This window comes from Rissa tridactyla, chromosome 2, assembly GCF_028500815.1.
Source record: "Rissa tridactyla isolate bRisTri1 chromosome 2, bRisTri1.patW.cur.20221130, whole genome shotgun sequence".
Taxonomy (NCBI): Eukaryota; Metazoa; Chordata; class Aves; order Charadriiformes; family Laridae; genus Rissa; species Rissa tridactyla.
In genome coordinates this window covers 661,939-682,858 of record NC_071467.1, presented here as the reverse complement: position 1 = coordinate 682,858, position 20,920 = coordinate 661,939, and the positions used below count along the sequence as shown (strand labels likewise).

At 67.3% G+C, this 20,920-nt stretch overlaps 1 protein-coding gene across 1 annotated transcript in view; it reads right to left on the bottom strand.

Moving 5' to 3' along the window:
- Positions 1 to 1,281: 1,281 nt before the first annotated feature.
- The window catches only part of BOP1 (BOP1 ribosomal biogenesis factor), an 80,776-nt gene continuing 61,137 nt past the window's right edge, over positions 1,282 to 20,920 (bottom strand). The window contains exons 4-16 of the mRNA XM_054189700.1: positions 12,143 to 12,297; positions 11,780 to 11,897; positions 11,573 to 11,674; positions 11,028 to 11,240; positions 10,420 to 10,581; positions 8,689 to 8,769; positions 8,208 to 8,277; positions 6,354 to 6,486; positions 5,704 to 5,884; positions 5,288 to 5,576; positions 2,193 to 2,277; positions 1,778 to 1,885; positions 1,282 to 1,585 (exon numbers count right to left, since the gene is read on the bottom strand). Coding sequence (XP_054045675.1) covers positions 1,432 to 1,585; positions 1,778 to 1,885; positions 2,193 to 2,277; positions 5,288 to 5,576; positions 5,704 to 5,884; positions 6,354 to 6,486; positions 8,208 to 8,277; positions 8,689 to 8,769; positions 10,420 to 10,581; positions 11,028 to 11,240; positions 11,573 to 11,674; positions 11,780 to 11,897; positions 12,143 to 12,297 — 1,851 coding nt within the window. The 3' untranslated portion in view covers positions 1,282 to 1,431. The remainder of the gene's footprint in view (positions 1,586 to 1,777; positions 1,886 to 2,192; positions 2,278 to 5,287; positions 5,577 to 5,703; positions 5,885 to 6,353; positions 6,487 to 8,207; positions 8,278 to 8,688; positions 8,770 to 10,419; positions 10,582 to 11,027; positions 11,241 to 11,572; positions 11,675 to 11,779; positions 11,898 to 12,142; positions 12,298 to 20,920) is intronic.

Here is a 20,920-nt window from a genome sequence, read left to right as displayed (position 1 = left end):
GTTGGGGGGCAGTGGAGAGGCTGCGTGGGGGGTCTGTGGCAGGAGGCGTCCCGCGAGCTCTTGGCCCTGGCACGGTGCAGCCGGTGCCCGTGGGCTCCATCGCTCCCTCAGCTGCTTCTGCACCACGGGGGGCCGGGGGGGGGGGGCAGGCGGCTGCTGGGCCATTCCCATGGGACAGCCCCAGGAGGGGCAGGGAATCGGGCTACAGCAGGGTTGGGGCCATGCCAGACCCCCCCCCCCAGCCTCAGGGGACAAGTGGGGGACACCCCATCGCCCTCCACCCCCCCCCCCCCCGCCCCCCCTCCTTCGACTCGTGAAGCAGAAGCCCTGGGTGTGCTCTTCGCCAGCCCTGGCCCATGGCCCCACTCCGGGCCAAGCCCAGGCGAGGCGGGTCCCCGCAGCGGGGGGGGTCCCGTGGGGTGCTGTGTCCCAGCACCCCCCCAGCCACGTGGGTGCGTGGCTCAGGGAAGCTCCCGGCTGGATCCCTCCAGGGAAGGGCCAGTTCCCGTGGCCGCTGTGGCCCACGGCCGGCGCTGAGCTTGTGCGTGGGGTGCCGAGGGCAGCACGTGGGGCTCCTCCGCGGGGGCCGTGGCCAGGGGTGACCCCAGGGACTATGTGGGGGGGTGGGTGATGCCCGGGGGGGTTAGAGGGGTGCTGGGGGTGGGGGCCGAATGCATTTTGGGCACGGCTGGGGCTGGCCGCTCGCCGTGTCCCTGCACCGGGGGCGCATGGGGCCGGCTGTGGGGCAGCGGCTGTTGGGGTTCCCCTTGGCGGGTGCGTGTCCCCAACCCGGGTGCGTGTCCCCAGCCCGGGGCTGGGACCTGCTGCAGCCCAGGAGCCACCGTGTCCCCGGGGCTGGCGCGTGGTGGGGGCAGCCTGGCGGGGTGAGGGGGGAGCCTTCCTTCCCCCCCAGCCTGGGGCACTCCGGCGAGGGAGGGCTGGCGACGCGCAGCCCAGCTCCAGCTCGGCAGGACGCAGCCGCCGTGGTGGGGGGGCGGCTTCCCCACGGGGACGGGACAAGACGATGCCAATGTCACCGTGCGGGAGCAGCTCTCGCGGCCGGGGCCGTGGTGAGCTCCGGGGCCAGGCAGTGACGGCCAACACCGAAAAGCTGCGGGCAAGAAGGGCAGCCGTGGGGCACCGCGCTGGGCCGGGGGAGGCAGCGGCACCGCGTGGGTTTTGGCAGGGCGGGGGGGGATCCGCGCGTCCCCACAGCCCCCATCCAGCCCGGGCCGAGCCGACAACGCAGGACAAAGCGGCGCAGGATTGTACCCAAAAGAGTTTAATGAGCAAGGCCCCAGGAGTCCGTGTGCGGGAGCGACGGTCCCGGCAGGGCGCGGTGGTGCCGGCGCTGTCCCGTCACCCGCAGGGTGTTGGCGTCGGCGTCGGGCTCCGGGGGGGGGGGGGGGCCGCGCTGGAGCTGGGGGGCAGCTACGCGTAGAGGCGGACGGTGCCGTCGGCGCCGGAGGAGAAGACCCAGGGTTGGGTGGGGTGGAAGAGGACGTCGAGGACGCCCAGGTCCAAGGTTATCGCGTGGCCCTTCAGCACCTTCACGGGCACCAGCAGCGGGTTCTGCAGCAGGTCGCTGCGGTGGGAGAGACGGGTCAGCGCGGGGCTTCGGCTCCCGCCACGGGGTACCCCCAGCGTCACCCCCCAAGTGTTGCACCCCCCCCCACCACCGCCACCACCACCCAAGGCGCAGGCGGCACCGCAGCCCCTCCAGGGCTCTGCCGGGGGGGAGAGGGGACCCGACACCCAACATCCCCCCGCTACCTACTTGTAGACCATGCCGTGGCAAACGATGACGGTCCCGTCGTCGGAGCCCGAGGCGAAGAGCGGGTAGTGCTTGTGGAAGGCCACGCTGCGCAGCGCTTTCTTGTGGTGCCTGCAAAGATGGTTGGCGGGGGGGGGCCGCGTCAGGGCAAGGTTGTGGGCGGGGGGGGACACGACGGACGGGACGCTTTGCCCTCGTCCCAACCCTTGGGGACAACGCGCCTGGCTCCGCGCACGGCCGTCGAGCTCGGCCGCGAATGGCCGTGCGTATGGGAGGGGAGGGGACCATCCTGCCGCCAGGTCCCGGGAGAGGGAAAAGCTCCGGGAAGAGGCCCCGTGGGGTTTTTTTGGGGGGGGAGGAAAGCGGGGGGGGGGCTGTGGGCAGGTTAATGGGGGCTGACCGTGGCCCCGGGGCTCACCGCAGCAGCTGGTAGGGTCTGGTGGAGAGGTCCAGGTCGAACCAGGCCAGTTTGCTGTCGTAGCTGCCGCAGATGATGTTGTCGCCTGGGAGAGGGAAGAAGGTACTAACGGGGTCGCCAGCGAACCCCCGGCGTCCTGCCTGCACCCAGAGCCCTGCCTGCACCGAGCCCTGCCTGCACCCAGAGCCCTGCCTGCACCCAGAGTCCTGCCTGCAGCAAGTCCTGCCAGCACCCAGAGCCCTGCCTGCACCGAGCCCTGCCTGCACCGAGTCCTGCCTGCACCCAGAGCCCTGCCTGCACCGAGCCCTGCCTGCACCCAGAGTCCTGCCTGCACTGAGCCCTGCCTGCACCGAGACCTGCCTGCACCCAGAGCCCTGCCTGCACCAAGCCCTGACAGCACCCAGAGTCCTGCCTGCACCGAGCCCTGCCTGCACCCAGAGTCCTGCCTGCACTGAGCCCTGCCTGCACCGAGACCTGCCTGCACCCAGAGCCCTGCCTGCACCAAGTCCTGACAGCACCCAGAGTCCTGCCTGCACCCAGAACCCTGCCTGCACCGAGCCCTGCCTGCACCCAGAGTCCTGCCTGCACCGAGCCCTGCCTGCAACCAGAGTCCTGCCTGCACCCAGAGCCCTGCCTGCACCAAGCCCTGACAGCACCCAGAGTCCTGCCTGCACCCAGAACCCTGCCTGCACCGAGCCCTGCCTGCACCCAGAGTCCTGCCTGCACCGAGCCCTGCCAGCACCCAGAGCCCTGCCAGCACCCAGAGCCCTGCCTGCACCGAGCCCTGCCAGCACCCAGAGCCCTGCCAGCACCCAGACTCCTGCCTGCACCGAGCCCTGCCTGCACCCAGAGCCCTGCCTGCACCCAGACTCCTGCCTGCACCGAGTCCTGCCTGCACCAAGTCCTGCCAGCACCCAGAGCCCTGCCAGCACCCAGAGCGCTGCCTGCACCGAGTCCTGCCTGAACGAGTCCTGCCTGCACCCAGAGCCCTGCCTGCACTCAGAGTCCTGCCTGCACCGAGTCCTGCCTACACCCAGAGTCCTGCCAGCACCGAGCCCTGCCTGCACCAAGTCCTGCCTGCACCCAGAGCCCTGCCTGCACCCAGAGTCCTGCCTGCACTGAGCCCTGCCTGCACCGAGTCCTGCCTGCACCGAGCCCTGCCTGTACCCAGAGTCCTGCCTGCACCGAGCCCTGCCTGCACCCAGAGCCCTGCCTGCACCAAGTCCTGCCTGCACCCAGAGCCCTGCCTGCACCCAGACTCCTGCCTGCACCGAGTCCTGCCAGCACCCAGAGCCCTGCCTGCACCCAGAGCCCTGCCTGCACCAAGTCCTGCCTGTACCGAGCGCTGCCTGCACCCAGAGCCCTGCCTGCACCCAAAGCTCTGCCAGCACCCAGAGCCCTGCCTGCAGCAAGTCCTGCCTGCACCCAGAGCCCTGCCTGCACCCAGAGTCCTGCAAGCACCCAGAGTCCTGCCTGCACCCAGAGCCCTGCCTGCACTCAGAGCCCTGCCAGCACCCAGAGTCCTGCCAGCACCAAGCCCTGCCTGCACCCAGAGGCCTGCCTGCACCGAGTCCTGCCAGCACCCAGAGCCCTGCCTGCACCCAGAGTCCTGCCTGCACCGAGCCCTGCCTGCACCCAGAGCCCTGCCTGCACCGAGTCCTGCCTGCACCAAGTCCTGCCAGCACCCAGCGCCCTGCCTGCACCCAGAGCCCTGCCAGCACCCAGAGTGCTGCCTGCACCGAGTCCTGCCTGAACGAGTCCTGCCAGCACCCAGAGCCCTGCCTGCACTCAGAGTCCTGCCTGCACCGAGTCCTGCCTACACCCAGAGTCCTGCCAGCACCGAGCCCTGCCTGCACCAAGTCCTGCCTGCACCCAGAGCCCTGACCGCACCCAGAGCCCTGCCTGCACACAAAGCCCTGCCAGCACCAACTCCTGCCTGCACCCAGAGCCCTGCCTGCACCGAGCCCTGCCAGCACCGAGCCCTGCCTGCACCCAGAGCCCTGCCTGCACCAAGCCCTGCCAGCACCCAGAGCCCTGCCTGCACCCAGAGCCCTCCCTGCACCAAGCCCTGCCAGCACCCAGAGTCCTGCCTGCACCCAGAACCCTGCCTGCACCGAGCCCTGCCTGCACCCAGAGTCCTGCCTGCACCGAGCCCTGCCTGCACCCAGAGCCCTGCCAGCACCCAGAGTCCTGCCTGCACACAAAGCCCTGCCAGCACCCAGAGTCCTGCCTGCACCGAGTCCTGCCTACACCCAGAGTCCTGCCAGCACCCAGAGCCCTGCCTGCACCCAGAGCCCTGCCTGCACCAAGTCCTGCCAGCACCCAGAGCCCTGCCTGCACCCAGAGCCCTGCCTGCACCGAGCCCTGCCTGCACCCAGAGCCCTGCCAGCACCCAGAGCCCTGCCAGCACCGAGCCCTGCCTGCACCCAGAGCCCTGCCTGCACCCAGAGTCCTGCCTGCACCGAGTCCTGCCTACACCCAGAGTCCTGCCAGCACCGAGCCCTGCCTGCACCCAGAGCCCTGCCTGCACCAAGTCCTGCCTGCACCCAGAGCCCTGCCTGCACCAAGCCCTGCCTGCACCCAGAGCCCTGCCTGCACCGAGTCCTGCCTGCACCCAGAGCCCTGCCAGCACCCAGAGCCCTGTCAGCACCGAGCCCTGCCTGCACCCAGAGCCCTGCCAGCACCCAGAGCCCTGTCAGCACCGAGCCCTGCCTGCACCCAGAGCCCTGCCTGCACCGAGCCCTGCCTGCACCCAGAGTCCTGCCTGCACCCAGAGCCCTGCCTGCACCGAGCCCTGCCTGCACCCAGAGATCTGCCTGCACCCAGAGTCCTGCCTGCACCGAGCCCTGCCTGCACCCAGAGCCCTGCCTGCACCGAGACCTGCCTGCACCCAGAGTCCTGCCTGCACCCAGAGCCCTGCCTGCACTGAGCCCTGCCTGCACCCAGACCCCTGCCTGCACCCAGAGCCCTGCCTGCACCGAGTCCTGCCTGCACCCAGAGCCCTGCCTGCACCCCAGGCAGCCCGTTCTGAGCGGGCCGCTCCGTACCGGCTCACAAGTCCCGGCGGCTCCTCGGGGAGCACAGAGGCCGCGTACCTCCAGGGTGGATGGCCATGCTGGACACCCACTTGCAGTTGGTCATCAGCTTCTTGGTGAGCTCCTGCTTGAGGAGGTTGTAGACACGGACGTAGCGCTGGGTGGCCACGAAGAAGTAGGGCCGGATGGGGTGGAAGAGCACGCACTGCACCAGCCCCTTGCTCTTGCGGAAGGGGTTCTGGCTCCAGCGCTTGCTGGTCTGGTGAATCAGCACCTGCATGTTGCTGTTGTCGGACACGACGCTGGCGAAGTAGTCGCCTTTGCCATGCCAGGTCACCTGCTTCACGGCCTGCGGAGAGCGGGGAAGCGGCGGGGGGACAGCCAGCCGTCAGAGCCATCAGCCTTCCCGGGACGTCACCCACCGCCCCAGGGGGGACACCCCACCGGCTCCCCGTGGGGGTGTCCCCGGTCCCCACCTTGCTGTGCTGGACCACCAGCCGGACGCCTTTGCTGTGTTCCTCCACGGTGGCCGTCGCCCACTGCACGGGCTGGACCCGCTCCTCCTCCGGCGCCACGTAGGACTCCAGCAGCTGGTCGGTGGCCCCGTAGAGCAGCTTGTCCCCAAGGCAGGGGTTCACCAGCAGCACCGACTGCTCCCTGAAGCACAGGACGAGTGCCCGGGTCAGGGCACCACCAAGGAAACCCTTCTGCAAGCCCTGCACCCCCAGGCGATGGCCCCGCACGGGGCCAGGGCCATGGGGAGGGATGTGCGGGATGCCACGAGTCCCCCTTCCGTGAGCCGGCAAAAAGAGGGAGAACACGGGGGAGCTCTGTCATCACCCAGGTGACCCAGGGAGGATGGCGGGGACCGACTGGTTCCTCCAGAGCAGGAGGAATGAAGGACGAGGGCCGCCACAAGGAGAATGAGGGCCACCAAACGAAGCGAGGGGCAGGGTCACAGCGAGCAGAGGTGGCTTTGCGCACCACAGCGTGGCCATCCTCGCTGCCGGGGGCGCCACGGGTTTACAGGTGCTCCTTGGGGAGGCCGGACGGGCTTTGGGAGAGGAAATCCAGCTCGCGGAGCTGCCGGCTGGAGGATGGAGAGGGCCACGTCGGGAAAACTCACACGCAGACGGCCACCAGGCAGATGGTGGGGTTGGGGTTCCAGGCCACGCTCTTCACCACGCCGCCCACGGGCAGGGTCTTCATGCAGCGAGCCGTGCAGACCTCCCAGAACCGCACCGTGCAGTCATCCGAGCCTGCGGGACGGGGGCAAGGTGAGGCAGGGCCGGGGGACAGGGACGCTGCGCCGGGTGCTGCCACGGCTCGGCTCAGCAGCACGGGGCTCCAGGTCACGTCCCCAAGCCGGAGGGGAGAGCAGCCCCGTGGCCCCGTCCCTGCTCGCAGCCTCTGGGGACGAGCGCCGGGAGCAGCGAGAGGGACGCAGCCCGCGATTCCCCAACAGCTTCTCCGCGCGACACCAGCTCCAGCACCACGAAGGCGAGACGTGACCGGGGACCGCTGCCCAGAGAACAGGCCCCCACCCCGCTCCCTCCAGCGCCGCGTCCCTGCTCCCGTTCCCCGGCTGCCGGCGCAGCTGCCGTGCTGGCAGCGGGCCCGGTTTGGCTCTCAGCACGGCACGGCACGGCACGGCACAGCGCTCTCGAGCCACGAGATGCCAGCAGGCAGCTCCCCGGGGCAGGCTTTTCCGCGGGCAGGCACGGCGGGAGCAGGTAGCCGGTGGCGCGCGCGCACGCGCGCGTGTGTCCCCCCGCAGGTCCGGGTTATTTTTAACGCCTGATCTCAGCCACTTTCCCAGCCCGGGGCCAGGAATTCCACGTTGTGCAACCGACCGACACTGCGGCCACCGGGAGCTGGCAGCCTGGAAACTCCAGCGCTATAAAAAGCACATGTGCCTTTGTGGGCTGTTAAACTGCCATCTGCTCTCCATCTCCAGCCTCCGGCCGGCCGCGCGGGGCTCCGCGTTTACTCCTCCAGCCTCACTTTCTCCACTGCGGAGCGGGAGGGACGCAGGCTCCTTGGGTGGGGTCCCGAGAGCGGCTGGAAAAACCCACGGAGCCTTCTGGAGGCAACGCGCCTTCCCGCAGGAAGGCGTCGGGGGGCGGAGGCGAGGGGGGACACATACACACACAAACGCCGCAGGGACTCCCAGGGATGCTCCCAGCCTCCGGCCAAGGCTTCCCCAACAGCCGCGCGCTGCCGGAGGGGGCTGGCAGGCTCCTCGGCACCCGGCAGCACACGGGAGCCCCGGCTCTCACACGGGCCCGGCTGCACCAAGCCCCACACCGGCGTGGGGTGACACCGGGACCGGCTCCAGCGCCGGGGCCAGGCCGGCAGTGCCCAGGGTGTCCGGGATGCCCAGGCCGGCAGGGCAAGGAGGGGGGTGGATTCTGCCCCTCTGCTCCGCTCGGGGGAGACCCCCCTGCAGTGCTGCCTCCAGCCCCGGGGACATCGGGAGGACACGGAGGTGTCGGAGCGGGGGCCAGAGGAGGCCCCGGAGATGCCGGGAGGGCTGGAGCCCCTCTGCTGGGAGGACAGGCTGAGAGAGCTGGGGGGGTTCAGCCTGGAGAAGAGAAGGCTCCGCGGAGACCTTCCAGCCCCTTCCAGGCCCTCAAGGGGCTCCGGGAAAGCTGGGGAGGGACTCTGGAGCAGGGAGGGGAGCCCCGGGACGAGGGGGAAGGGTTTTAAACCAAAAGAGGGGAGATTGAGATTAAAAATAAGGCAGAAATTCTCCATGATGAAGCTGGTGAGCCCCTGGCCCAGGTTGGCCGGAGAAGCTGTGGCTGCCCCATCCCTGGAGGGGTTCAAGGCCAGGTTGGCCGGGGCTTTGGGCAACCAGGTCTGGTTGAAGATGTCCCTGCCCAGGGCAGGGGGTGGCACTGGGTGGCCTTTGACGGTCCCTTCCCACCCAAACCATTCGGTGATTTGACGATTCCATGTCTGGGGAGCGAATCCTTACCTGACACCAGCCACTGCCCGCTGGGAGAGACGCTGAGACAACGCACCAGGCTGGTGTGACCACGATAGACCTGGGGAGGGAGACGGGAGGTGGGCGAGGGCCCCACGCAGCCCAGAGGCTCCTCTGTGGGGACCTCCCCCCACCTCCCCGGGGACAGGAGAGGGGACCTGGGGTCATTTGTGCCTAGAGGAAAGCAGAGGAAAGCGGACCCCACTGGGTGACCAGACCTGGAGCCCGGCTCTTTTCCTGGGGCAGGTCCCTGGCTCTGCCCATCCGCAATGGAGCTGATCCCAGTCCTGGATCAGGCAGGACCCTGCTGCTGCCTGGCTCTGCCCGACACGGGTGGGCTTCAGGGCAAGTCCTCTCCCTCCGGGGCGAGCAGGCTGTGCCCAGAACAGCCGGTACGGGTGCGTGGGGACACCAGGTCTCACCAGGACCTGCTTGGACACCACCCCCGCCCCGGCTCCGCGCATCCACTCACCAGGGCCTGGGTGGTGGGGAAGGGCTGTAGGTCCCGCGGCTTCGGCAGCTTGGGGATCAGGTCCTCGGGGTCCACGTTGACCTGTGAAAAGCAGGCGGTGAGACACAGCCAGGGTGTACCTCATCCCTCCGTCGTCATCCCGCCCCAGCAGCGGTGCTGGTGTCCTCCGTGCCCCGGGGCAGGCTCCGGCTGGAAAGCCCAGGCTCGGGGCTCTGAGCTGGGACGGGGGGGGACAGAATCACAGGACAGCGTTTGTGTAGGCATGGGCATGGCCCCCTTCCAGCTCAGGAGCTCTGCGGCGCTGCGGGACTGGCATTGGGGGCAGGTGAGGGGCGAGAGCAAGGGTTTAGGAAAGGCAGGTCCTGCCTGACGAACGTGATCTTCTTCTATGACAAGATGACCCGATTATTGGATGAAGGAATGGCTGTGGACGTTGTCTACCTAGACTTTCGAAAAGCATTTGACACCGTCCCCCATAGAATTCTCATGGAAAAACTGGCGGCTCATGGCCTGGATGAGCATACGATCTGCTGGATCAAGCACTGGCTGGATGGTCCCAAAGAGCGGTGGTCAACGGAGTTAACTCCAGCTGGTGGCCGGTCACAAGTGGTGTCCCTCAGGGCTCAGTGTTGGGACCATTTCTATTTAACGTCTTTACTGACGACCTTGATAAGGACATAGAGCGTGCCATCAGTAAGTTTGCAGATGACACGAAGCTCAGCGGGAACGTTGATCTGCATGAGGACGGGGAGGCTCTACAGAGAGACTTGGATAGGTTGGACCGATGGGCCAACGCCAACGGTACGAGCTTCAACAAGGCCAAGTGCCGGGTCCTGCACTTGGGCCACAACAACCCCATGGCCGTACAGGCCTGGGGCAGTGTGGCTGGAGAGCTGCCCGGCGGAAAAGGACCTGGGGATTCTAATTGACACGCGGCCGAACGTGAGCCAGCAGTGTGCCCAGGTGGCCAAGAGGGCCAATGGCATCCTGGCTTGTATTAGAAATGGTGTGACCAGCAGAAGCAGGGAGGCGATTGTCCCCCTGTACTCAGCACTGGTGAGGCCACCCCTTGAGTCTTGTGTCCAGTTCTGGGCACCTTGACACGAGAGAGATCTCGAGGTGCTGGAGCGAGGGCAGAGGAGGGCAACGAAGGTGGTGAAGGGCCTGGAGAAGAAATCTGATGAGGAGCGATGGAAGGAGCTGGGACTGTTTAGTGTGAGGAAGAGGAGGCTGAGGGGAGACCTCATCGCTCTCTACAGCTACTTGAAAGGCCGTTGTAGAGAGGTTGGGGCTGGTCTCTTCTCACGGGTCACCAGCGATAGAACACGAGGGAGTGGGTTCAAGCTGCAGCAGGGGAGGTTCAGGCTGGACATGAGGAAGAAATTCTTCCCAGACAGAGTGGTTGGACACGGGAACGGGCTGCCCGGGGAGGTGGTGGAGTCACCATCCCTGAAGGTGTTTAAGAGCCGTTTCCACGTGGTGGTGGGGGATGTGGTGCAGGGGAGAACTCCGTAGAGTGGGGCTGATGGTTGGACTCGATGATCCCAAGGGCCTTTTCCGACCCAAACGATCCTATGATTCTAAGAGGCCTTTAGTGCCCCCGAGCACCACCGTCCCCTGACCAGCTGGGTGGCATCGGGCCATACACAGGAGCGAGCAGAGGCCGGTGTGAAAACGTCCCCGGGCGGCCCGGGGTAGGGGGGGTTGTTGGGGGGTAGGAGAAGCCCTCACCCGCATTTTCCTCTGGCGGGGGCAGAGGTAGAGGTCCAGGCAGCGCTCGAAGCGCTCGTGGATGAAGCGGGAGTAGGCGGGCACCGCTCGCAGGCACCGGTACTGCTGGGGCACGAAGTTCAGCTTCCTCTCGGCCGGCTCCTGCTGCTCCCAGGCCAGTTTCTGCGGGACGGAGGGGACGCGGGTTCAGCGGGGCCGGCAGGAGCCCTGGGTGGCGAGGTGCCTTTTCCACCCCAGCCCCCGGGGCGGAACGTGCCTCCGGGCGCAGCGTGCCGGCACGAACCCCGCGCCAGGACACCCCGCAGCACGCTCAGCCTGGAGGCTGCGCCTCGCCGTCGCAGGGACACCCCGCTCCCCCTTCTCTATTTTTTTATCCGGCGGGGGGGGGGGGGCTGAGGAACCTTCGCTTTCACTTCTCTGGCGAGGTCTCGACCCATCTCGCCACGACGTGGTCTCTAGGGTGCCCCCACCGCCCTCCCCAGCACAGCACAGACCCCCCCCTCGGGTCCTGGTGGCACCTACTGAGCTCCCCCCCACCCCCTCCACCCCGCGTCGTGTGCCCAGCGCTTTCCCCTCTGGCTCCTGGCCACCCACGGCCCCCCCTTTACCTCCTCCTCGCTGAGCAGGTACTCGGGGGGGGGGTTGTAGGACTCCTCGTGCCCAGGCAGCTTCATCTTGGGGGCCGGGACGTGCATCTTGTGGCGGCCCAGGATGGAGTTGGGATCCTCGTGGGCCCAGAGGTCGTAGTAGGTAGGCGTGTCGTCCTTGGGCTTGCGGGGCTTGATCCAGCCCATCTTGATGGCGTGGACTAGCTTGGAGACCTGCGGGGCAAGGAGAGGTCAAGGCCAGGAGCCGTCAGGACTCCGCAGGCTCAGGGAGGAGGTGTGGGACACGAGGATGGAAATGGAAACCGCCGAGAAGAGCTCTGCAGCCCCGGGAGCCCACGGGGGCTGCCCGGGACCGGACTTGACAGGGGTTTACACGTGGACGTGAACTGCGGCAGCAGGACCAGCCATTGGGGGGTGGGTGGCCCACGGTGGGGACAGGAGGGCAGCCGGAGCCACCAGCCTTCAGCGCTGCGGTCTGCGTGGGGGCTCCAGAGGCAGGCGGAGCTCGGCTTCGCGTTCCCCGAGGTGCCATCGGGACCTCTCACCTTCTCCTTCTCAATGAGAGAGGGGATGAAGCTCCGCTTGTCCGCCGGGCGATTCGTCACCGGGTGGATCATGACCTCGTGGGTGAAGAAGTCAACGGCCGGCTGGGGAGACACAGACCCGGGTGGCAACGGCTGCTGGGCTGGCCCTGCCCATCCTGGGGCAAGCCAGAGCTCGGAGGAAGCGCGGAGGCTGTGGCGTCACCCTACCTCGTAGGGATCGAAGTGGACATCACCAAACTGCCCTCTCTGGAGCCGATGCACCAGGTCCACCTGCTCGTCTGTCAGCTTTATGTCTGCACCCGTCATCTTGTCCTGGACCGTTCGCCTGCAGGAGGGTACCGAGGGGGAGAGGGTTAGGGCTGGACTGCAGCGTCCGTCCCCAACGGTGGCACGAGCTACCATGAAGCCCTGGGCTACCAAAGCCGCACGCCAGGAGTCACAGTGGGAGATCTCGAGGTCTCCAGCCCGAACTCTCCAGCCCTGGGTGGTCTCGGGGCGTCCCAGTGGCGGGCGTCCACGTGGCGAACACGTCACACCATGCACCGCCAGGGCCTTCCCCGCTGCGCTCACCAGTAGTCGGGGTTCTCCATCTTCTCCAGGAACATGTCCAGCTCGTCCTTGTTCCGGATGGGCTTGTAGATCTTCTTGCCGTCCAGGTTGTAGCCGACGTGGGGGAAATCCTGGTACCACTCCATGGGGATGTTGCCCACTGTGTTGCGAATATCCTGGAGGGGAGGGAAGCGTTGTGAGGGGAGGGCAGGGGACACCGGTTCATGCAGATGGACCCTGTTGCCCCCCAACCCCGACCATTTGCAGACACCGAAAAACATTAAGGGTTGCCAGGTGGGTGCTCTGCCTGTGGCTGGTAGCGAGGATGCCCCAAAACCACCCAGCGGGAGCGAAGCAAACCCCGTCTGCGAGCTGCCGATGCCCACTGCCACGCGGCACGGGGCGGCACGGGGCTGGAGAGGGGTGCACCGGGATGGGGGAGGCTGGGAGGGCCCCGGAGATGCCGGGAGGGCTGGAGCCCCTCTGCTGGGAGGACAGGCTGAGAGAGCTGGGGGGGTTCAGCCTGGAGAAGAGAAGGCTCCGGGGAGACCTTCCAGCCCCTTCCAGGCCCTCAAGGGGCTCCGGGAAAGCTGGGGAGGGACTCTGGAGCAGGGAGGGGAGCCACGGGACGAGGGGGAAGGGTTTTAAACCAAAAGAGGGGAGATTGAGATTAAAAATAAGGAAGAAATTCTCCACGATGAAGCTGGTGAGCCCCTGGCCCAGGTTGCCCGGAGAAGCTGTGGCTGCCCCATCCCTGGAGGGGTTCAAGGCCAGGTTGGACGGGGCTTTGGGCAACCTGGGCTAGTTGAAGATGTCCCTGCCCAGGGCAGGGGGTGGCACTGGATGATCTTTAAGGTCCCTTCCAGCCCAAACTGGTCTGTGATTCTGTGATCGAACCCCAAAGCCGCAGAGGGCTGAGGCAGCGGGGGGGGGTCCGACCCCCAACCCCAGTGCCCTGTGCGACCGCGGGCAGCCCCGGGCGAGCTGCGCTTCGTTAGGGGACGCGCATCCCCTTCCTCCGCGCTCGGGGCCGAGGACGCCAGCGTCAAGGTCAGCAGCGGCCGGGCTCGTTTACGGCAGCAGGAAGGGTTTAAAACCCTTTTAACGGCTTGAGGAAGGGGAACGGCGGAGCCTGGCTCGGGCTGCCGGGGGCTGCGGGCGGTCAGCAGCGCCGGGGCCGAGCACATTCCCACCTCCGTCCCGCAGACAGGAGCGCGCCTCACATTTTCCGATCGCCCGCTGCCAGCCCCAGCTCCCCCCGCGCGGCCACGCACGCGCCGGCACACGCCGCCGCCGTTCTTGGCTGCCCGCACCGGGAGCAGCCACCCGCACCCGTGGCTTCGTCCCTCCGCTCGGCTCCGTGGCCACCGGGATCCTCACGTGGCTACGGGTCCCACGGCTCTGGGGCAGCCCCTGGCATCAGGTTGCGCTGATGGAGGGGGCCAGTTGGGCACGTTTCGGAGATGCCGCTTGGGCTCCGTGTCTCCTGTCCCCGACGCTGGCAGGGAGGGACGGCCGCCCCGGTCCCCATCAGCAGCTCGCAAGGGGGCACGCTGCGGAGATGAGCTCCCGTGGTCCACGGCGTGCCGAAGGCTGGGGGAGACGGAGGAGACGCTGGAGCTGCTCTGATTCCCTACATGAGAGGCTGGGGGCAGGAACCAGCCCTGGATGGGGGGGGGGCTCCGGACCCCCACCAGCACCTGCCGCCCCAGCGCAGGGCTCGGAGGGGAGCGGCGAAGACAAAGAAGCCCCCAAAAGCTCCGCCGGAGCCCACCACCGAGCCCGAGGGCAGAGAGGGAGGAGGATGGGGAGGTTTCACTCTGCACCCCCCCGGACAGGAGCGAGGGGCTGGTGGGGCCGGGTGGGATTTGGGGGGGCGGCGAGGGCCCTCCGTCCTCCCCCAGCTGCCCTCGCGTTGCAAAACGCTGAGATCCCCGTCCCCAGTTACAGCCACGGAGGGGCGAAGGTGTGAAGGCGACCTGTGGCCCGGACACCCCGCAGTCAGGGGTCACCTTCGCCCCCCCCCCCCGCCCCAACCCCCGGCACCATCTGGTCCCCATAAACACTTGCAAACAACACGGAGCCTCCCACGGAAAGGCGCCAGGAGCCCCGGGAAGGCAGAGCCGGCGGGAGCCCCCGGGGCCACGCCGGACCCATCCATCACTCTCCGAGCAGAGGTCAGTGCAGCCCACCCCCCCCCCCCCCCCCCAACACCTCCAGGGGAACAGGGAAGGAATTTTCCCCCTCGGCATCCCGGTCCCAGGATGCTGTCACTGCCCTTGGCTGGATACTCTGTGCTGCTGGGGCACGGGCTGAGACCCCCCCGGGGACTTCCAGGACCAGCTGGGACCGACCTGGGAGACCAGCTAAGGCTCACGCAGACGGACGGACAGTGGGATGTCGGCTCTGGAAACCTCATCCCATGGCCAGCAGTGGGAATGTCGTTATCCAGGAGGCCTCTGGGAGCCCAGCGCAGGCTGCTCCGCAGCCGGCTCTCCCCGGGATGCCCCAGCACGGCCCCAGGAGATGCCCCTGAGATGCCCGCATTTCTCCCGGCCGCCGGAGAGACACCTACGTGGTGGTGCCGTAGGAGCCCGCGGCCGCTGCGTGTGCCGGGGCTGGAGGTGCCGCCCTGCCTGGGAAGGAGAGTTGTGCAAAGAGCAATGGGGCAGCGGCTGCCGGCTCCTCGCGGGGCTGCCGGGGCAGAGGCAGGAGTCCCCCCCAGGCGCGGGGATCGCTCCGTCCGACCGGTGGCTCCCAACGGTGACGGGGCTGAGTGACGGCCGACACTCGGTGCGGGTCCCCGTTGTCGGCGTGACACCGCCGGTGCCGGGCAGCACGAGCAGGGGTGCTACGGCTGCACCCCGCTGTGTTCCCAGCAGAGGTGCTGGCACCGCCGCACGGCTCGCTCCACGGCGGGGGTCCCCGCCGGCAGCGGCGAGGCCGGGGACGCAAGGCCCCGGCAGGGCAGGAGGCGAGCAGTGTCACATCCATCACCGAGGCTGGGGTGAAGCAGGGGAGGGGACGCCGCAGTCCTGCCCTCCCAGCGACGCCGGAGCCGCTCTGCTTCTCCTCCGGGGCCGCAGCCAGGCTGGGCAGAGCGCGAGAGGGCACGGCTGCTGGGGAGGACGGCACGGGGACAGGGATGCCAACCGTTTCTCTGGGCTCTGGGGCCGAGGGACCGGGAGCAGCTTTGCTTTCTCTGCCCTTTCTCCCCGTGCCACGCTCGCTTCGCCCTGACGAACGCGCGCCACCGCTCCTCTCGCACGGGGGACGACTCGAGCCGGGCCGTCCCTCCAGCCGTGGCAGGGCAGAGCAGGGCTCGCTGCAGCCTTCGGCCGTAGAGACACGGTCGGCGCGGTGACAAGTTAAGTATTTTTAACAGCCCGGGCTCGCCGCGCAGGCAGCGCTGCCTCGCCTGGAGCCTGGAAGCCCAGACTGGGCGTCTCTTCCCGAAGGCCGGCTCAGCTCCGCCAGGAGCTGCGGACTTTGACGCAGGAATCCCTGGGCGAAGCTCTTGCCAGGAGCACGGGCGGGATCCCAGCAGGCCTGGAATGTTTTCCCTTCAAACGCGAGCCCTGGGGGTCCCGTGTTGGCCAAGCAGGAACCACGCTGCCCCAGCCCGCACCCCACAGCGGGAGGTGCTCCGTGCGGTGCCGGCCAGGATGGGCTCAGCGCCGACGGGACGCCCCACGCGCACGTCCCCTCCCCAGTGGTTACGTGCCCAGCACAGACACCCCAGTGACCACCTGGGGGACACTGGGAGGCCCCGACCGAGTGTCCCCCGCTCTGGCTGCTCTGGGGCAGGGAGCAAACCCCAAGGCACTGACGGTGCCATAGGTCAGGACCGGGGTCTCAGCCCCGACAGAATCCCATAAGGACATACACGCCTGGGGCCACCGGAGGAGGATGGCTGGGTCATGGATCCCCCACGGGGCTCTTCGGCTACAGTGGATCCGTGTCCTCTCCCAGATCCATCCCCAGCACTGGAATCCAAGTCTTCTCCCACATCCATCCCCAGCACTGGGATCCACGTCCTCCTCGAGATCCATTCCCAGTACTGGGATCCATGTCCTCCCCACATCTGTCCCCAGCACCGGGATCCACGTCCTCCCCCAGATCAATCCCAGCACTGGGATCCACATTCCCCCCAGATCCATCCCCAGCACCGGGATCCACGTCCTCCCCGAGATCAGTCCCAGCACTGGGATCCACATTCCCCCCCTTATCCATCCCCAGCACTGGGATCCACATCCTCCCCAAGATCAGTCCCAGCACTGGGATCCACGTCCTCCCCCAGATCCATTCCCAGCACTGGGATCCACATTCCCCCCCTTATCCATCCCCAGCACTGGGATCCACGTCTTCCCCGAGATCAATCCCAGCACTGAGATCCACATTCCCCCCAGATCAACCCCAACACTGCGATCCACGTCCTCCCCGCATCCGTCCCCACCACTGGGATCCATGTCCTCCCTGAGATCAATCCCAGCACTGGGATCCACATTCCCCCCAGATCCATCCCCAGCACTGGGATCCAGGTCCTCCCCGAGATCAATCCCACCACTGGGATCCACATTCCCTCCCTTATCCATCCCCAGCGCTGGGATCCAGGTCCTTCCCGAGATCAATCCCAGCACTGGGATCCACGTTCCCCCGCCAGATCCATCCCCAGCAGTGGGATCCCATTCCACCCCAGATCCATCCCCAGCACTGGGAGCCACGTCCTCCCCCAGAACCATCCCAGCAGCGTGATCCACGTCCTCCTCCAACCCCATCCCCAGCCCTGGGATCCAGGTCCCTCCCCAGCCCTGCATCAGGGAGGAAGGAGCAAATTCCTCCCAGACGGAGTTTCTCCGCGGTGCCGAAGCAGCGCAGTAGCCTCGGCCCGTCCCTCCCCTCCGCTCGCCTCCCACCCACCCACCCGCTCGGCCGGCGGCGTGGCTGCCTCCCGTGTCGTTAACACGTCGCCTCCGGCCAGCCCCGTCCTCCCGGCGAGCGCGGGGGAGTCTGGAGCCCCGGAGCGAGGGACTGCCGTCACTCAGCCTCACGTCTGGAAGTTGTTCTTGGATGGGCCCTGGGCATTCCTAGACGCACATTCCTGGCAGCTGGAGAGCCTCGTAGGAAAGATTCTTCTCTCTTGAAAATATCCGGTCCACGTGGAGGAGAAAGGGGACGGGGCAAGCTCAGCTCTCCCACCCACCATCCCGGAGACCACGGCGGCGTGCCCGGGGGCCGGTGGGGCGCTGGGCATCCCTGGACCACGGCAGGAGGACATCTCGTGTGTCCCGTCCCCCCCCCCACGGTGAGGTGACCACAGGCCAGACTCCGGCAGTGCCGGAGAAGGCTCTGCACCCCCAGCACCCCAGATGCAATTCCCATAGGAGGGGGGACAGGTTCCCGAGGGGTCCGGCACGAGCACCGGGCACCCTCCGCGGGGAGGGAAGCTCCGCAGAGCCCTGGGGGTGTGCAGGAAAGCCACCCCAAGCCCCCCACGCTCTGCAGGGCTGTCCGCTGGGGAGGGCAGGTCCCGAGGACGGGGAGGGGGTGATTTAACGGGGCCCACGAAGGCCAGCGCCCCGGGCCAGGGTGCAGGACGAGGCAGGGCAGCCGCCGCAGGCAGCACCTCCTCGGCAGCGGAGCCGTGCCATCATTGCAGGCAGCCAGGCCAAGCTTCCAGGTAATAAAGCCGCAGCGGGGAACGGCTCACGGAGCGCAGCGGGGAATTTCAGACTCCTCGGCCGCGGCTCTGCAGCCGCAGCCACCCCGGGAGAAGGCGCCTACACCAGGCTCTGCTGACTGCCAGGGCCGGGAGACGGGTGCCCAAAGCGGGACATCATGGAAGCTCTCCGGGAAGCCAGGAGAGCCGCAGAGCCAGGGGTCGGGACGCTGCGATCTCCAGCGCCAAATGCCTCTGCTTATTTAAGACCAGGGCTTTCCGAGCCCACGCCGGGTCCGGTGCTCCGGCCCGACCCAGGGCTGAGCATCACCTGCACGCAGGACCGCTCTCCATCCCGGTCTTGAAGGAAGCAGGCCACAGGGAGAGGGACGGGCGTCTCACCAGGAAGGAGAGTGGGGGGAAAGCTCCCGGGGATCGCACTTGGATAGAAGGTGCTAGAGAAAAGCAAGGTCATTAGCGGAGCTAAACGAAAGCAGATGCCTACGGGAGCCTGGGTTTCCAAAGCACACACGGTGAGCGCCCCGGCGCTGGGGAGGGAGATGACAGTGGCTTGGATTTCAGAAGCTGCTGAGGAACGGCGGCAGCAACACTGCGAAGGTGACAAAAGTGACAACACCCCGCGTGGAGCTCCTGCTGGGGAACGCGCTCCGGGGCTGGGGGGGGACGACGACGCACTGCGCTCCGCCGGAACGGAGGGGAAACCCGAGACTTCACGGCAAACGGCAATTCCCCTTTCTGGCCAAGTCGAAACGCCGCTTATCGCCACAGCACACAGAGCACTCTGGAGGGTCGAGAGGCGGCTGTACCAGGGGGGGTCTTGCCTGGGTGACGCCCCCCCTAGGGCTGTGTGCGGGCAGGGCTGGAGTTGTTGGGGATCGTCGGCGTCCCCCATCCCCAGCAGCGTGGGCAGGGGGGCGAGGGGGGGATTCTGCCCCTCTGCTCCGCTCGGGGGAGACCCCCCTGCAGTGCTGCCGCCAGCCCCGGGGACATTGGGAGGACACGGAGGTGTCGGAGCGGGGGCCGGAGGAGGCCCCGGAGATGCCGGGAGGGCTGGAGCCCCTCTGCTGGGAGGACAGGCTGAGAGAGCTGGGGGGGTTCAGCCTGGAGAAGAGAAGGCTCCGCGGAGACCTTCCAGCCCCTTCCAGGCCCTCAAGGGGCTCCGGGAAAGCTGGGGAGGGACTCTGGAGCAGGGAGGGGAGCCACGGGACGAGGGGGAAGGGTTTTAAACCAAAAGAGGGGAGATTGAGATTAAAAATAAAGCAGAAATTCTCCATGATGAAGCTGGTGAGCCCCTGGCCCAGGTTGCCCGGAGAAGCTGTGGCTGCCCCATCCCTGGAGGGGTTCAAGGCCAGGTTGGACAGGGCTTTGGGCAACTTGGGCTGGTGGGAGGTGGCCCTGCCCGGGGTGGGACTCGATGGCCTTTAAAGGTCCCTTCCCACCCAAACCATTCGATGTTTCTATGAAAAGCAGCCGGTGTCGCCCTCACTGGCCCAGGGGCAGCAGTCTGTGGGGCTCAGCCTGGCCGACCCCGCTGCAGCCCCCCAGGGTGCGGGTTCGCAGTCACCCTGCCGGGGGACGAAGCTGCCCTGAGGGTCCCCAGAGCAGGGCCGGGTGGCAGGAGGAGCAGGGGGACGGGAGCGCTGCCGGGTTGGGAGATGCACCGGCAGGCTTTCTCCGGCCACCGACGCTCCCCCCGCGCAGAGGCAGAGCGCGCAGCCGAAGGTGGCACGCTCCCGATATCACGACTCTTTCTTTTCTGAGGTTATGGGGCCGGGGCAGTCAGCCTGGAGCACGGCCCGCTCCGGGTGCTCGGAGGTCCACGGGTTGCCCGGTCCCAGCCCCACGCCTTAGTGCCAGCTCCGTGGCCCGGGATGCTGCGGGGATTCCCATGTGCCTGGCCCCGGAAGAGGAAGAGGAGGAGGCTGATGGCCTTCACCGGGGCCGAACCTCCCTGCAGCACCTCCGTGGCTCCAGGCCCGCCATCTACACCATGAAATCAAGTGGCGCTGGGGCTGTCACCCAGCCGAGAGCCCCGCCGAGCAGTGATGGGGCTGGGTGGCAGGGTCCCCACCGGGCTCTAAGCTCCCCGGCACAGCACGGAACGGTCCTGGTTGCCTTTGGTGCCGGGGCTGGGCACAGTCAGCCAGGACAGCCCTGCTGACGGGGGGCACCCCTGCGCGACCCCCCAGGCCCTCTGTCCCCAGAGAAGTCAGTCCGTCCCCTCTGTCCCCAGAGGAGTCCGCTCGAGCTGCCCGTGCAGGACGATGAGCGGTGGGTGCGGGAAGGGGAGCAGGGGGGAGGTTTGGGGCAGTCACAAATTCGACCCTGCGGGGGCTGGTTGCCGCGGGCTCAGCAGGGACGGCATCGGTACGGGGACAGGAGACGGGACAGGTTACGGGGACAGATTACAGGGACAGTTTATGGGGACAGGTTACAGGGGACAGGTTATGGGGACAGATTATGGGGCACAGGTTACGGGCATAGGTTAGGGGGATAGGTTATGGGTCAGGTTATGGGGACAGGGTACAGGGCACAGGTTATGGGGACAGGTTATGGGGACAGGTTTGGGGACAGATTTCGGGGACAGGTTTGGGGGACAGGTTACGGACACAGGTTTGGGGACAGGTTACGGGGACAGGTTATGGGGACAGATTTGGGGACAGGTTACGGGGACAGGTTACGGACACAGGTTACGGGGACAGATTTGGGGACAGGTTATGGACACAGGGTACGGGGACAGATTTGGGGACAGGTTTGGGGACAGGTTACGGGGACAGGTTACGGGGACAGATTTGGGGACAGGTTACGGGGACAGGTTATGGACACAGGTTATGGGGACAGATCTGGGGACAGGTTACGGACACAGGTTACGGGGACAGGTTTGGGGACAGGTTACGGGGACAGATTTGGGGACAGGTTACGGGGACAGGTTACGGGGACAGATTTGGGGACAGGTTATGGACACAGGGTACGGGGACAGATTTGGGGACAGGTTACGGGGACAGATTTGGGGACAGGTTATGGACACAGGGTACGGGGACAGATTTGGGGACAGGTTTGGGGACAGGTTACGGGGACAGGTTACGGGGACAGATTTGGGGACAGGTTACGGGGACAGG